This window comes from Diospyros lotus, chromosome 14 (genome assembly GCF_014633365.1).
Source record: "Diospyros lotus cultivar Yz01 chromosome 14, ASM1463336v1, whole genome shotgun sequence".
Taxonomy (NCBI): domain Eukaryota; kingdom Viridiplantae; phylum Streptophyta; class Magnoliopsida; order Ericales; family Ebenaceae; genus Diospyros; species Diospyros lotus.
In genome coordinates, this window is record NC_068351.1 from 4,428,284 (window position 1) to 4,441,890 (window position 13,607).

The 13,607-nt window shown below is 35.5% G+C and overlaps 1 protein-coding gene across 4 annotated transcripts in view; it reads left to right on the plus strand.

Annotated features, from left to right (window-relative positions):
* The window catches only part of LOC127789571 (serine/threonine-protein kinase CTR1), a 41,321-nt gene that overhangs the window by 11,797 nt on the left and 15,917 nt on the right, over positions 1-13,607 (plus strand). For 3 of the 4 annotated variants that reach the window (XM_052318494.1, XM_052318495.1, XM_052318493.1), the window contains exons 6-11: positions 4,180-4,593; positions 4,721-4,761; positions 7,337-7,405; positions 7,553-7,653; positions 7,772-7,856; positions 8,074-8,172. In XM_052318494.1, the coding sequence (XP_052174454.1) occupies positions 4,180-4,593; positions 4,721-4,761; positions 7,337-7,405; positions 7,553-7,653; positions 7,772-7,856; positions 8,074-8,172 (809 nt within the window). The remainder of the gene's footprint in view (positions 1-4,179; positions 4,594-4,720; positions 4,762-7,336; positions 7,406-7,552; positions 7,654-7,771; positions 7,857-8,073; positions 8,173-13,607) is intronic. The other variant, XM_052318496.1, reaches the window with a different exon arrangement.

Below are 13,607 nucleotides of genomic sequence, written 5' to 3' on the forward strand. Positions count from 1 at the left end.
AGGGAAAAATGATGCTTTGCCCCAATTTTGTACATTTGTTTGGGTTATGACATCTGTATGATTTTTGATTGACGCATGTACTTACACAACCAAAATGGAAATTGATCTACAACAAACTTAAGCTTTAACCCAACCATGTATTAATAAATTAAAATGTACTTGCTTTTCCACTGGTCCAACGTTGATGGAGAAAGCATGCGCAAACTACTGAATCCCTTTCCAAGCTAGCTAAGCCTTTTTAGTCCTTTGTTCCTACATAGGTTGTGAAGTAAACAATTTGTTCTCACTTCTCACAGCCTACTATAAAGAATTAGCTTTCATGGGCTACTGTCATACATGTTAGAAATAAATCAATATCAAGCTGAATAATAATTTTGTAACCTACTGTCAGGACCCTACGTGGAACCCAGGGTAAAATTGTATTTTTCTTCCTATCATTGTAACAGCAGGTGGGTAAGTGCTGTATATCATAACAATAGGCAGCTAAAGCGGTTGGTAGGCGGTTAGGAGGGTGTAGTAAGCTGTTAGCCTGTTGGAGGATGTAACCATCAAATTGTTAAGGTTTGTAGCCACCAAGGATTGGCGGGAAAGGGGATATATAAGAGCTCCCAATTCAATAAGAGAGGGAAGGAATTTCATAACCAAAACTGATACTCTTTTCTCTCTTCAATCTCTCTCTCTTGCAACTCCCTGTTCCTCTCTCTCTCTCTCGTTCTTTCCCCCTTTTCCCTTCTTCCTAACCCTAATTTCTCTCTCAAGAGGAGAAATTTACGTGTCAGGACCGAGGTCCTGACACCCACAATAGACTAGATCAAAATTAAAGACACTGTTATTAACGACTTATCACTAAGCCAGTGATCACCTTCTATTGCATAAAACAGGTAGTAGCAGAAAAAGAATGAAGAGAAGAAGAAGAAGAAGAAGAAGAAGAAGAAGAAGAAGAAGAAGAAGAAGAAGAGATGTAATCATTGCTTGAATATTGAAAATACTAGACTTGGTTTATTTATACAATATCTTAGGCTCCAGAAGTAATCATTGCTTGAATATTGCTTGAATATTGAAAATACTAGACTTGGTTTAATCATTGCTTGAATATTAAAAATACTAGACTTGGTTTATTTATACTAGACTTGGTTTATTTATACAATATCTTAGGCTCCAGAAGTTAACCTGTTTACCAAATACTAGACTTGGTTTATTTATACAATATCTTAGGCTCCAGAAGTTAACCTGTTTACCAATAGCCAACAGAAAGGAGCTGAACATGCTAACTAATAACAATTATTCAACTGTTATTACAATTGGCCTGATCTCAAGCATGGACCCTTGCTTGAATATTGAAAATACTAGACTTGGTTTATTTATACAATATCTTAGGCTCCAGAAGTTAACATGTTTACCAAATACTAGACTTGGTTTATTTATACAATATCTTAGGCTCCAGAAGTTAACCTGTTTACCAATAGCCAACAGAAAGGAGCTGAACATGCTAACTAATAACAATTATTCAACTGTTATTACAATTGGCCTGATCTCAAGCATGGACCACTGCCATCTCATTTATTTTTGCGTTGCTCCATATAAGGCATAGCTGATTCACCCTTTCATTCTTAACTTCCTCATTTCAGCAATTATCCTCCAGCTGAATTGTCGCTTGAATATTGAAAATACTAGACTTGGTTTATTTATACAATATCTTAGGCTCCAGAAGTTAAGCTGTTTACCAATAGCCAACAGAAAGGAGCTGAACATGCTAACTAATAACAATTATTCAACTGTTATTACAATTGGCCTGATCTCAGAAGAAGAAGAAGAAGAAGAAGAAGAAGAAGAAGAAGAAGAAGAAGAAGAAGAAGAAGAAGAAGAGATGTAATCATTGCTTGAATATTGAAAATACTAGACTTGGTTTATTTATACAATATCTTAGGCCCAGAAGTTAACCTGTTTACCAAATACTAGACTTGGTTTATTTATACAATATCTTAGGCTCCAGAAGTTAACCTGTTTACCAATAGCCAACAGAAAGGAGCTGAACATGCTAACTAATAACAATTATTCAACTGTTATTACAATTGGCCTGATCTCAAGCATGGACCACTGCCATCTCATTTATTTTTGCGTTGCTCCATATAAGGCATAGCTGATTCACCCTTTCATTCTTAACTTCCTCATTTCAGCAATTATCCTCCAGCTGAATTGTCAATACAAATACCTCTGAGGCCGCCTTCTTTCCCATATTGATCTTCTGTTTGGATAATATTGGCATTCTCCCTTTTGTCTTGATAATCAGCTTCCCCTGTTTTCTCTGATCTTGCAATCCTGTTATCCTTCAATCAGTGAGTAACACTCTTCGTCCTGTTTGAATGCGGCTGCCATGTCACACATTGGTTTACTGTGGTTCAACAATGTGTTTGCAGTTGCATCCACAGATGAAGGATTGATAATTCACCATGTGAAAAATAAGTTACATAATATAAAAAACTTTTAACTCTAAAATCCCAAGACAACTAATCTCACAATCTTTTGATGATTCTATGATGCACTCCATACTCTGTAAATCAGATAATGTAGCATTAGCATATTATATAGAGATAGGGTGGACAAAAATCCGAAGTTGCCTAAATTGAGTTATAGCTAGGCTTGTTCTACTAATTAAAAGAAACTCAAGAATTTTCCACATTGGCTTGAATTTCACAAGTATAATGAAATAATCAAAATTTTCTCCTTGTTTTGATTTATTATCCTATTTGAGACATATTTTTCTTAAACCAGTTTTGGTTTGTTGACCTGTTTGGTTTTGACCCACTTTTGGTTTTGGACTATCTAGATTAGACCATATGTAGGCTATTTCAATCCAACTTTGTTTGGTTATTGGTATTTTACTTTGGTTAGTAATGACATTTGAGTAATAATGTGGCTGTTAAGGTATATTTGAGAAGTTAAGAGATTTTAGTTATTTCAGTATGTTTGTGGGAATCAAGGCAATGTGGTTCACTTTGTGGTATGTTTGTAGGCCGACCTTAATTATAACTCAATCTAAATCTTAGGTGATTTAGAATTTCTATACCATAATCTAATTTACAGAAAGAATAACATTTCTATACTCCAATCTAAAGTAGATGAGGATTAAATAGGGCATCAGTGCAATTTTCTCTATATATGTAATTTTCTCTTTAAAGGGTATTTTATGGCTGACAATGTCAGCGCAGTTTATGCTTTGAGAGCATGGGTCTATTTATGTTTAGGGTTTCAAAGATTTTCTACATTGTTCTTTCGTAAACCTTATTTTGACATCATGAGATTTGTTGCACCTCTTTTGAACAAGAAAGTGGAGACTTTGAGCCATACAAGGGGTTAGGTAGTACCACCTGTTAGCTTAAAATTTTGGGTTGAATGGTAAGTCCTCACCTTGTGACAAGAGGATATCAAAACAGCTTAACTCTTGAATCCTACATTAGATAAGAAAGGGGAGATCTTAGGCCATATAAGGGGAGTTGACTCGATGGCCTAATATCTTAATCTTTTAGGTTGCATGGCAATGACCTGGCCTGTAATGCTATCCCATAGCCCAATAAATGATGGCCTGGTTAGTTTAAACTTTTAACACCAAAACAGTAATGACTTATTGTCAAATGTGGCCCACAACTAAAAATTATTTTTAAGAGAAAAAAAAATATCATTGGGCTGAAGTGGAATTGAATTGAAAATTACCGGTTACTGCTTAGTTCCATATGCACTGATTTGATCTAATGCTGTTTTCATGATGATGCATAAGGTTTAGGTTCTAAAGAAAGGACTCTATATAAGCTCAACAAGAGAAATAGATTTATCCGTACAGCTTTTTGCATCTAGAAATCATTTATCACATTCCTAAAATCTTCACTCAAAATATAATGACAGCTATAAGTTGTCAATGGCATATAACCACATTGAATTTGTGCTCAACCTTCGCTCCTGCTTTAACATTGGGTCGAACTTAAATTGAGTTGAGAATTACTGGGCCGGTTCATTTGATGTCTGGGTTTGGTTTTTCTTCCATACTTGGTAGAAGTAATGATGTTTAGTTCAGTTCTAGGGCAGTCATCAGCCTGACGTGTGTCCCCCCACTTACCCTAGTTTCTGTAGTTTCAATATCATATATTTGTCACTTCCTGAGTTTAAAAGTTCTTAAAATTAAAGTTGCAGGTACTGCTTTGCAAGGAGATAATGGAGAACCGACATATCCTAAGCAATCTGATAGGGAAAGCCATGTGCATAATTCAAGTGACAGCAATGAAATTCCTCAGTTACCAACACCCTCAGCAAATGCTCATGATAGGGATTTGCAACCATTTAACAAAAATAATGCTATCATAAGCTCAACAGATATGGTCAATGATCGAGTCCCTCTAGAGCATTTGCAGACAATTGGTCATAGAGAAATTCGACCACATATAGTTATGCCTGATCGGAGAGGAAATGCAGCTAACAATTTGAGATTTGTTGAGGGTGGTCAACTGGTTCCAATTAGACAAAGAAGAGAAATTTCCCTTGATGTGGAAGATTTGGACATTCCTTGGAGTGACCTTGTTTTGAAAGAGAGAATTGGATCAGGTAAGTCTTTTTTCTCCATGTTGGAAGAAACTTCAGGAGGTCACTTACAATTCTTTGTGCAGAAAAGTTATTTTTTTTAGGCATGTGGGACATTACACTGAAAGTAAATGACATGATGCTTTACCAGGTTCTTTTGGCACTGTTCATCGTGCTGATTGGCATGGCTCAGTAAGTAATTGCTTGTCTGTTCTAAACTACCATTTGAAGTTTGCTTCTCAGAAACTGATGAATAGGAGTAAATTTCCATGATTCCTTGTAATGTGATTTTCTTTCATTTTAGCTATCCTAATGTATTTGAGTTACCTAATTGTGCTTATGGCTTAAGGTGCCAGATTATATTTGGTTAACAACTTTGCAATATTGTAGTTATAATATAAAATTGAATAATGGATGGCTTTGTTTGGTGTTGCTGAAATATTGACTGGTTAATCATAGCAACCTAGTTTTCCTTTTATCTTTTATGATTATGTCTCGATTGGAATTGATGATATTCCTGTGAGAATATTTATTCGGTTCCAGTAAAAAAGTAAATTCATTTGAATTGAATATCCTAATTAGTGAAAACACCTGGACTACTCAAATATGAGAGCCAAGTAAGGGCAGATAAAATTAGATGCCACATTCTTTGTTTTTTTTTTTTTGGCCGGGGGGGGGGGGGGGGTTGTTGGAGATCAATTTAACAAATATATTGAAGCGCACAGATCCTATTAATTCATGGTTAGTTGAAGGCAGCCTAGTCTTTTGACTCCCTTGTTCAGAAATTTTAGCTTGGTTGGTCTCCTCTGTCAAACATGGTCGTACAGATTAGGGAAGTGATATTTTATTGAGATTGCTATTTGTTTCATTTTCTGCAAAGTTAAAGTTTTTCAGTTTGGAAACTAATTTTACTTGGAACTAGACGTTAGAACTTATTTCCTGTCCCTTTGGCGTATAGATCTTATGACAACAATGTGAGTTGCTTGTGCCTTTCATATTCTGAACTTTGCTTTAATTTTTTATCTTTTTTTGGATGTAACATGTGGAATGAATTAATTGCACGAGCTCTAGAAAAAGAGTTGCTAATATAGTATAGATATATGATGACTTTTGATAATGCTTTTTTGCTAATATGTGGCATTGAGATTGCCTTGAATTCAAATTAAATGACCCAACGCTAAGTATGGTGGAGATAGGATTTTTATGCTCAATCCAAGACTCAGATAATTTAGGATTTTTTTACCTATCTTTTTCTCTCTATAAATAGAGTCTCATTTCTGATTGTTAGATTTGCGGTTGGGCATTAAGTGATGAATCTCAGAGAAATTTGTGAGATTAGTGTGTTGGGGTTGAGAATGAGAGTTTCTCTCTTTTGTATTCCATTTGTGACGTATTGAATTTTTGCTCCTTCTTTGCCTGTGGATGTAGCCACATTGCTGAACCTTGTTAAATCTATGTCTCTGATTTTGATCTTGTATGGGTGTTACAGAATATATTTGTTTTTTGTTTTATTCCCTCACATACTGGGCGTGCACGGTCCAGTTTGGAAAAAAATTGAGACCTAACCATATATTAGGTTTTACTGGAATATCCAATCCAAACTAAACTTTTTTACAGGCTAAACCAAACAAAAAATTGCAGTTTGGTTCAGTTCAAACCACGGTTTGAACAAAATAAGAGTTAAATAATTTTTATATGCATATTTTATAAATTGCAACAACTGTCACACTTCTAAAACTCTCTATCTAACATCAAAAAATAAACAAACATAATCAATCTTTTTGTTTTTTTGATAACTAGACACTGAAATATAAAATATTGCCTAAAACAACAGTTTTTTTTTTACTTAATCTATATGTGTTATATTGTTTTCCATTTTTCTTTTAGTTGTTTTGCTATTTTTTATTTTTTTAATTAGTTTAAAAATGTCGATTTTATATTATTTGTATTGTATAATATAGTATATAATATAATAATATAGTTTACAGTTTTGATTAATTTTTGTATCACAAACTGAAACAAAACCATAAACCAATTTTTTTTTTTTTTTTTAAAAATTCAAACCAAACTGTTTTTTAACAAAACTTAAACCAAACCAAACTAACCGGCCCAGTTTGGTTTAATGGTTTGGACCGAATTATGCACGCCCCCACTAACATTTAAAATGTGGGAAAATGATTCTGTTGTTATTTTTTATATAATACGGAAGCATCCTTAGTGTGAAAAGTAAGGGAATTGTTTGTGTTTTGACCTCATATACACTTTAGGCTCTAGGTCAGAATAATCTGTGATGTAAACAGTTGACACTTGATCATCAGGTGTGATTATATGGAAGTCTTACCCACTCAAATGGAAAATTTTAGCTACTGCCTACTTTTCTTGCACTGATTCCCTAAGATTATCAGTTAAAATGATTGATAGTCTGTATGTTTACATCACAGATTACATCACAAATGGAAAAGATTAACTTAACCTTGACAGCATGATGAACAATCCTGTTATGGTTGTAATATATGGTCTGTATGTCTTTGCTGTTCCATATTGATGGAGATATGAGCTCAATTTCAGTTGTTTGTCAAGATCCAATAAAACTTCAATTTTTTATTTTCGTAACTCTTTTGTTTCTTATTGCTCTTCTTTTTAGGTTCCACTTAGTTATCTATGACATTATTTCTATCAACTATCACTTCACAGTTCAGTCATATTTTTAGGTGCTACTGGCTTCATTCTAACAGATTTTATGATCACACAATTTTTTATCTTTCAGGATGTTGCTGTGAAGATTCTCATGGATCAAGATTTGCATCCAGGGCGATTGAAAGAATTTTTAAGGGAGGTGTGTTGAAACTTCTGGAAAACTGAGTCTAAATTTGAGGATTCTCAACTTAATGAATCTTATGTATTTGTTGTTAAGTACCTAATGATTTGAATTATTTTGTATTCTTATATTTCTGCTTCTTGACTTGACTACTTATGTTTGTAGGTCGCAATTATGAAACGCTTGCGGCACCCAAATATAGTTCTATTTATGGGTGCTGTTACTCATCCTCCAAACTTGTCCATTGTAACAGAATATCTATCAAGGTTTTCCATTGTCTCTTGTAATTCCCTTACCATCAATCACAGAGATTAGATATCCATGTATCACCAAGAGCATTGATTCAAGTAGCTAACTAACTCTAGTTTTGGCTTTGAACTGCAGAGGGAGTTTATATCGACTTTTACATAAACAGGGTGCAAGAGAAGTATTGGATGAGAGGCGCAGGTTGAGTATGGCTTATGATGTGGTATGCATTAGAAAGTTCTGTTTTTGTTGTATCTATTATGCACGCTTAGACCTATAAATATTGTGTTTTCTCCTCATGCACAAGTTGTTGTCTCAATGAAGTGCTAAAGGTTTCAGAATTTTGTTAAATCCTTACTTCCTTTTCACCTTTTAATCAAATAGGTCCATTCATACACTTTTGGGGAGAAATTACCAATTTGTACTTTTGTTTTCTGTAGGCAAAGGGAATGAATTATCTTCATAATCGCAATCCTCCCATTGTTCATCGAGATTTGAAGTCTCCAAATCTTTTGGTCGACAAAAAATATACGGTGAAGGTGAGAATAGGATTACATGCTCATAGGTGATTGTATCCAGTTTTGATTGATAATCAGTTACTTTTCTCAATTCACTAAGGTGGATGTCATATTCTTTAGCCACCTCAAATTGACATTTGCTACTTGTGAATCAATTAAGAGTACTTCTTAGGCCATTCTATTTGTGTGAGTCTCACTTTCTTTGACATTTCTTAATTTCTGTTCTTCATATGTACATAGGGTCATCTCTGCATTTGTCCAACTGCTGAAGCCAAATAAGCTCTTTGTTTAGTTTCAATTGTTAATTCCTTCTTATGGTCTTATAGTTGCTAGGCTGTGTTGAATAAATCATTGTCACGACCCTAGGCTATGGGAGGGGTAATTGTGTAAGTTGAGGGTTGTTGTTAGTGTAGGGAGGGGTAATTGTGTAAGTTGAGGGTTGCTGTTGTTGTAGATTGGTTAGAAGCAGTTAGTGGTTGTCTAGGTTGTTGTAAAACAGTTAGAAGCAATGGCTGTTACAAGGCTGTTGGGCTTTCAGTTACTGCACTACTGAAGAGTAGTTGAGGATCCCTATAAAAGGGGTAGTTCATTGTAAGAGGAAGAAATTCAGGAAATTGAAGGTTCAATCTTTCTTTCTTCCCGAGTCTCTCTCATTTCTATCTCAACTTTCTTATCAGTTCTCCCTCTTTACTTGGAATCTTACTAAAATAACCACTCAATCATGTTTTGTTGACATCTGGTACCTTTAAGTGGGTGTGATCCTGTACAAATTTCCTTATCGAGCAATGTTTGGTAGATTAACTTTCTATTTGCACCTGTTATTTACAACAGGATCCAACGAACAACTTTAAATGGTAAATTTGTACTCTGGAATATTAAATGGTCATTATCTTTTCTAATTGTCAAGATATTCCTATTGGCAAATGATATCAAATCTTCGCATCTCTTCAAATAATATAACATATTCCTAGTTATCCCAAATGATAAATTTCTGGTGCTCGAATTTGTTTTTATTCTCTTAGATGTTTTTTTGTTAATTGTATATTAAGAATGATGTTTGATTGCTATGGCCAAACTTTTTATGAAATTCAATTAAGGCCTATGACAGCCCTCACAAATCTGGTAAGAATCTCCTTTTATATGCTCCAAGGCTACGTATAACCTCTCAAATCTAGCTGGCCACCATCACATTCAGGTGAAGCAACCTTCATGGAAGAGGCAACCACACCTGCAAAAACGAGGGGAAAATAATATGCAGTTATTATTAGATCCAAATCCCTGTTAACAGACGGGAAAGACAACCAACAAAAGCAGCATCGCCAACTAAAGATTATAAATCTAATTGCCGATATAAGAATTACTCATATATCGTAGATACCAGATCAAGAGCATTTTGTATCTTCAAGTAGGTTGTCATGTTCTCCATTCTCGCAACAACATGCGTCTTATTTGATAATTTTCCCCAAAATATGTACATACAAATCCCCTCACGCCTTTTTAGATGTTTTCTTTTAACTTTGCCATGCCAATGGCAGAGGAGATAAGAGTGCTTACCACATATATGTTCATAAAACATTTTCCAGTACATTAATTATCCACCATCTATACCTCATCTACCTCCCTACCCATCTACTTTAGTACCTTCCCCACCTCAGCTGCCTCCTTCATTAATAATTCACTAGATTTAATTGGGTGCCACCTAATGACATTTTCCATCCATGTATTTGGCATATAATAAAGCAGTGGACATGCATTTGCATATTTTTGTGTGTTTCTTTATTCCGCGGTCTGATTTTTGTATTCATGCATTTTCTTTTATGACTGAATGCAGCTAATACATTTGGGAAGCTTTGATCTTACTTCCAAATTGTAAATGTGCATCATCCAGCAACCTGCATATTTGTTGGTTTAATTCTTTTATGTATGTAAGCATACAATAGCATACTTAATAAATGATGAGTGAAATGCACTCAATCTGAACAAATTATTGCTTAAGGGATTGTCTAGGTTCACTTGTAGGTATACTGGAGCAGTCGTTATTTTAGTGAAATACAAACAAATCAAAGCACATTATTTCTTTAGTGGTGACCAAAAATATAAAAAAAGAGAAAAAGACCTAAAATAGAAAAAACCAATATGTGCCATGTTTTGCAACTGGGACAAAAATGTCTCCTTATATATTATTTTACGTGCCTGAGTTTCTTTATAAAAGGATCCATACACTTAAAAAGTGTTGTCAAGAGTGAAACTAATGGGAAGAAGTGGAAGAGAGAATTATATAATACTTCTTTTGCCTTCTCAGTCCCTGATATTATATTCCCAAGCATATTGGTGATATTTTTTCGGAATATTTCTTTATAGTGGTTTGCTTGGCATGTTTTAGGAATAAAGAAATTTGTCTGAGAATGCTCATTGATGTAATTTTTTGTTTTCAGATTCTTATCGATTGCTTTATTTGTCTAGCTGATACAGATTCCAGTTGATTTGTTGAGGATGATGTTGAAAATTCATTTGTTCATTTGGTTTTATGGCATGACTATGAATTTCATGATGTAGGAAAGTATCAAAAGCACAAATATCATGTGTATTTGATTTTATGGTATAATTGTGAATTTCATAATAGATGTTAAAGCTTCAATTCTATTTTCCCTCCTTATTGTTGTGTCTGTACCCTGCCATCGCAGTAGTAGGGTGGCATTTTGTCAGACTTAGGATAAGGGTACTGTTGTCACAATCCCACTTTCACACACTCTAGGATATCCCTCAAGAATTACACACTCACTCACACGAAGTAGGACATAATTTGAAGATACAAGAAAACAACACAGAACTCAAAGCACACATGTGATGCATGAAGATTTATCCTGGTTCGGATTTCCTTTTGAGACATCCTATGTCCAGATTGATAAGGGGGTCTTGGCTTCACTATCTTGGAATCAGAAGAACTGATTACATGCATCGCACTCTCTCACAGCCCTATACAGAAGTGTTAACTAAGGGATCACTAGATTTAATCTTTAGACAGTATTAGGCCTCTCACAATCACATGCACTCACGGTTGATTGAAATAATAGAACAGAAAAATAAACAACAGAACAATAAATCGAACGGAAATAGAAACAAGAAATCAAACCACACAATGAACACCAGATTTTTATCCTGGTTGAGTTCACTCTTGGAGTGGACCTACATCCAGCCTTAGAATCCTCCCAAGAGCAGCCTTATTTTATTGACAAACGATCAGTACAACAATACCCGAGTACACCCTCAATCGCTCACCAAGATTACAAAGGTCTATCCCACTTTCTAGCCTTTTCTCTTTGAACGAAAACAGAAGTTGCACTCGCAAAAAATGAATTCTTAGTAAAACGACTAACCCCCTTGCCCCCCTTATTTATAGACTAAGTGGGCGAACATCCCAATACAAATTACTGAAATTAGATATTACTGGTTTTAACCTCTCAACTTAACTAAATTACAGTTGGAACAAATAAAAACTGCCTATCTATACTTTAGCTGCTTAACACAATTGTCTTCACTGATCGTATTGACTTGAGGCAAACTTCTAACAATACTCCACCATTTGCCTTGAGTTCAATCCATCCTCCAAAGCTGATCCTGCTCTCTTCTGGGACTTCATTCTATACCTGATCACTCCGCACAACAAACATTTAATATATTCAAACAATGGTGTAGTTTGGACAAAGGAACAGGTTTGGTAAAAATATCAGCTGCATTATTTTCTCCTGCAACCTTAGTTAGGCTTACTTCCTCCTTCTCAAGAATCTCCCTAATAAAATGATACCTAACATCAATATGGTGGGATTGATTCTTAGCCAAGTGGATTGCGCTTTGGCTATCACATCTTAACTCAACCTTAACATTTCTTCCTAGGAGTTCACTCACAGTCCCTTTCAATGAAAGACCTTCCTCGATTGCTTCCGTAACAGCAATGTATTCATCCTCAGTGGTGGAAAGAGCCACCACGGGCTGCAGGTTGCTCTTCCAGCTTATAGTAGAATTCCATAGCTAGAAAACATCTCCAGTTGAGAATCTCCTCCGTCTAGGTCTGCTGCATAATCAGCATCCGAAAACCCTAAAATGCAAGGTTCTTCTTCTAGCTTTGCTCCATCATAAACCAAAGCTATACCTAATGTTCCTTTCACATATCTCAATGTCCATTTCACATCACAATGAGCCCTACCCGGATTGGCCATAAATCTACTAGATACACTCATAGCATGAGCCAAATCCAGCCTTGTACAGACCATGCTGTACATCAGGCTGCTCACTGCGTTTGAGTAAGGAATCTTACTCATTTCTCTCATGTTTGCTTCATTACTTGGGGACTGCTCATGGGAGAGTTTAAAGTGCTGTGCAAAGGGGACTGTAACCTCCTTTGCATCCAGCATATTAAACTTCTTAACCAACTTACTAAGGTATGCCTTTTGGGATAGGATAAGCTGTCTATGCTGCTTATTTCTCCTAATTTCTATGCCTAATATCTTACTAGCTTCTCCTAATTCTTTCATGTCAAAGGCTGATCTCAATCTTAGCTTTAAATTTTGGATTTCTATGGCTGATTGACTAGCAATCAGCATATCATCTACATATAGGAGAAGGTATATCAATATCTTACCAGGCATATGTTTGAAATAAACGTGGCTGCCAAATGCACTTCTTTTAAACTCTTGGACTATCATAAAAGAGTCAAATTTCTTATTCCATTGCCTAGGAGATTGCTTCAACCCATAGAGAGACTACCTACCTGAGAAAACATACTTGCTCTCTTTTCCCTCTAACCTCAAATCCCTTAGGCTGCTCCATAAGAATATTTTCCTCTTAACTCTCCATGTAGAAAGGCCGTGGTGACATCCATTTGATCAAGGATTAAATCTAAGTGTGCTGATATGGCTAAAAGGATCCTAATTGAAGTATGTCTCACAACGGGTGAAAGTACTTCATTAAAATCTATGCCGGGCACTTGAGAGAAGCCCCTAGCCACTAGCCTAGCCTTGTACCTAGGCTTATCTTCTTTCCCAGCACCTTCCTTAATCTTGAATAACCACTTACGGCCCACCACCCTCACATGGTTTTGATCATTGTCTATGCTAGATGGCCCTTCACTCTCCATACTATAGTCTGGGTCCTGATCTATAGGACTGTCTATTGTATTTTCAGACATCTCTTCTTCTGGATTTAGGTTTATAGGGCTATCTAAGACATTTTCTGAAGGTCCTAGTTGCTGTTCAACTTCCACAGCTTTAGTATTCCCTTCATTTCCCTTAGATTCATCTAAGTTTATGTCTTTTATGGTAGAGTTTTCATCAAAGGTCACATCCCTAGATATTATTGTCCTAGGTAACCCTGATTCTAGACTACACAATTTGTACCCTTTTACACCAGAAGGATACCCTATAAACAGACATCTTTTAGCCCTCGCTTCAGGTTTCCCT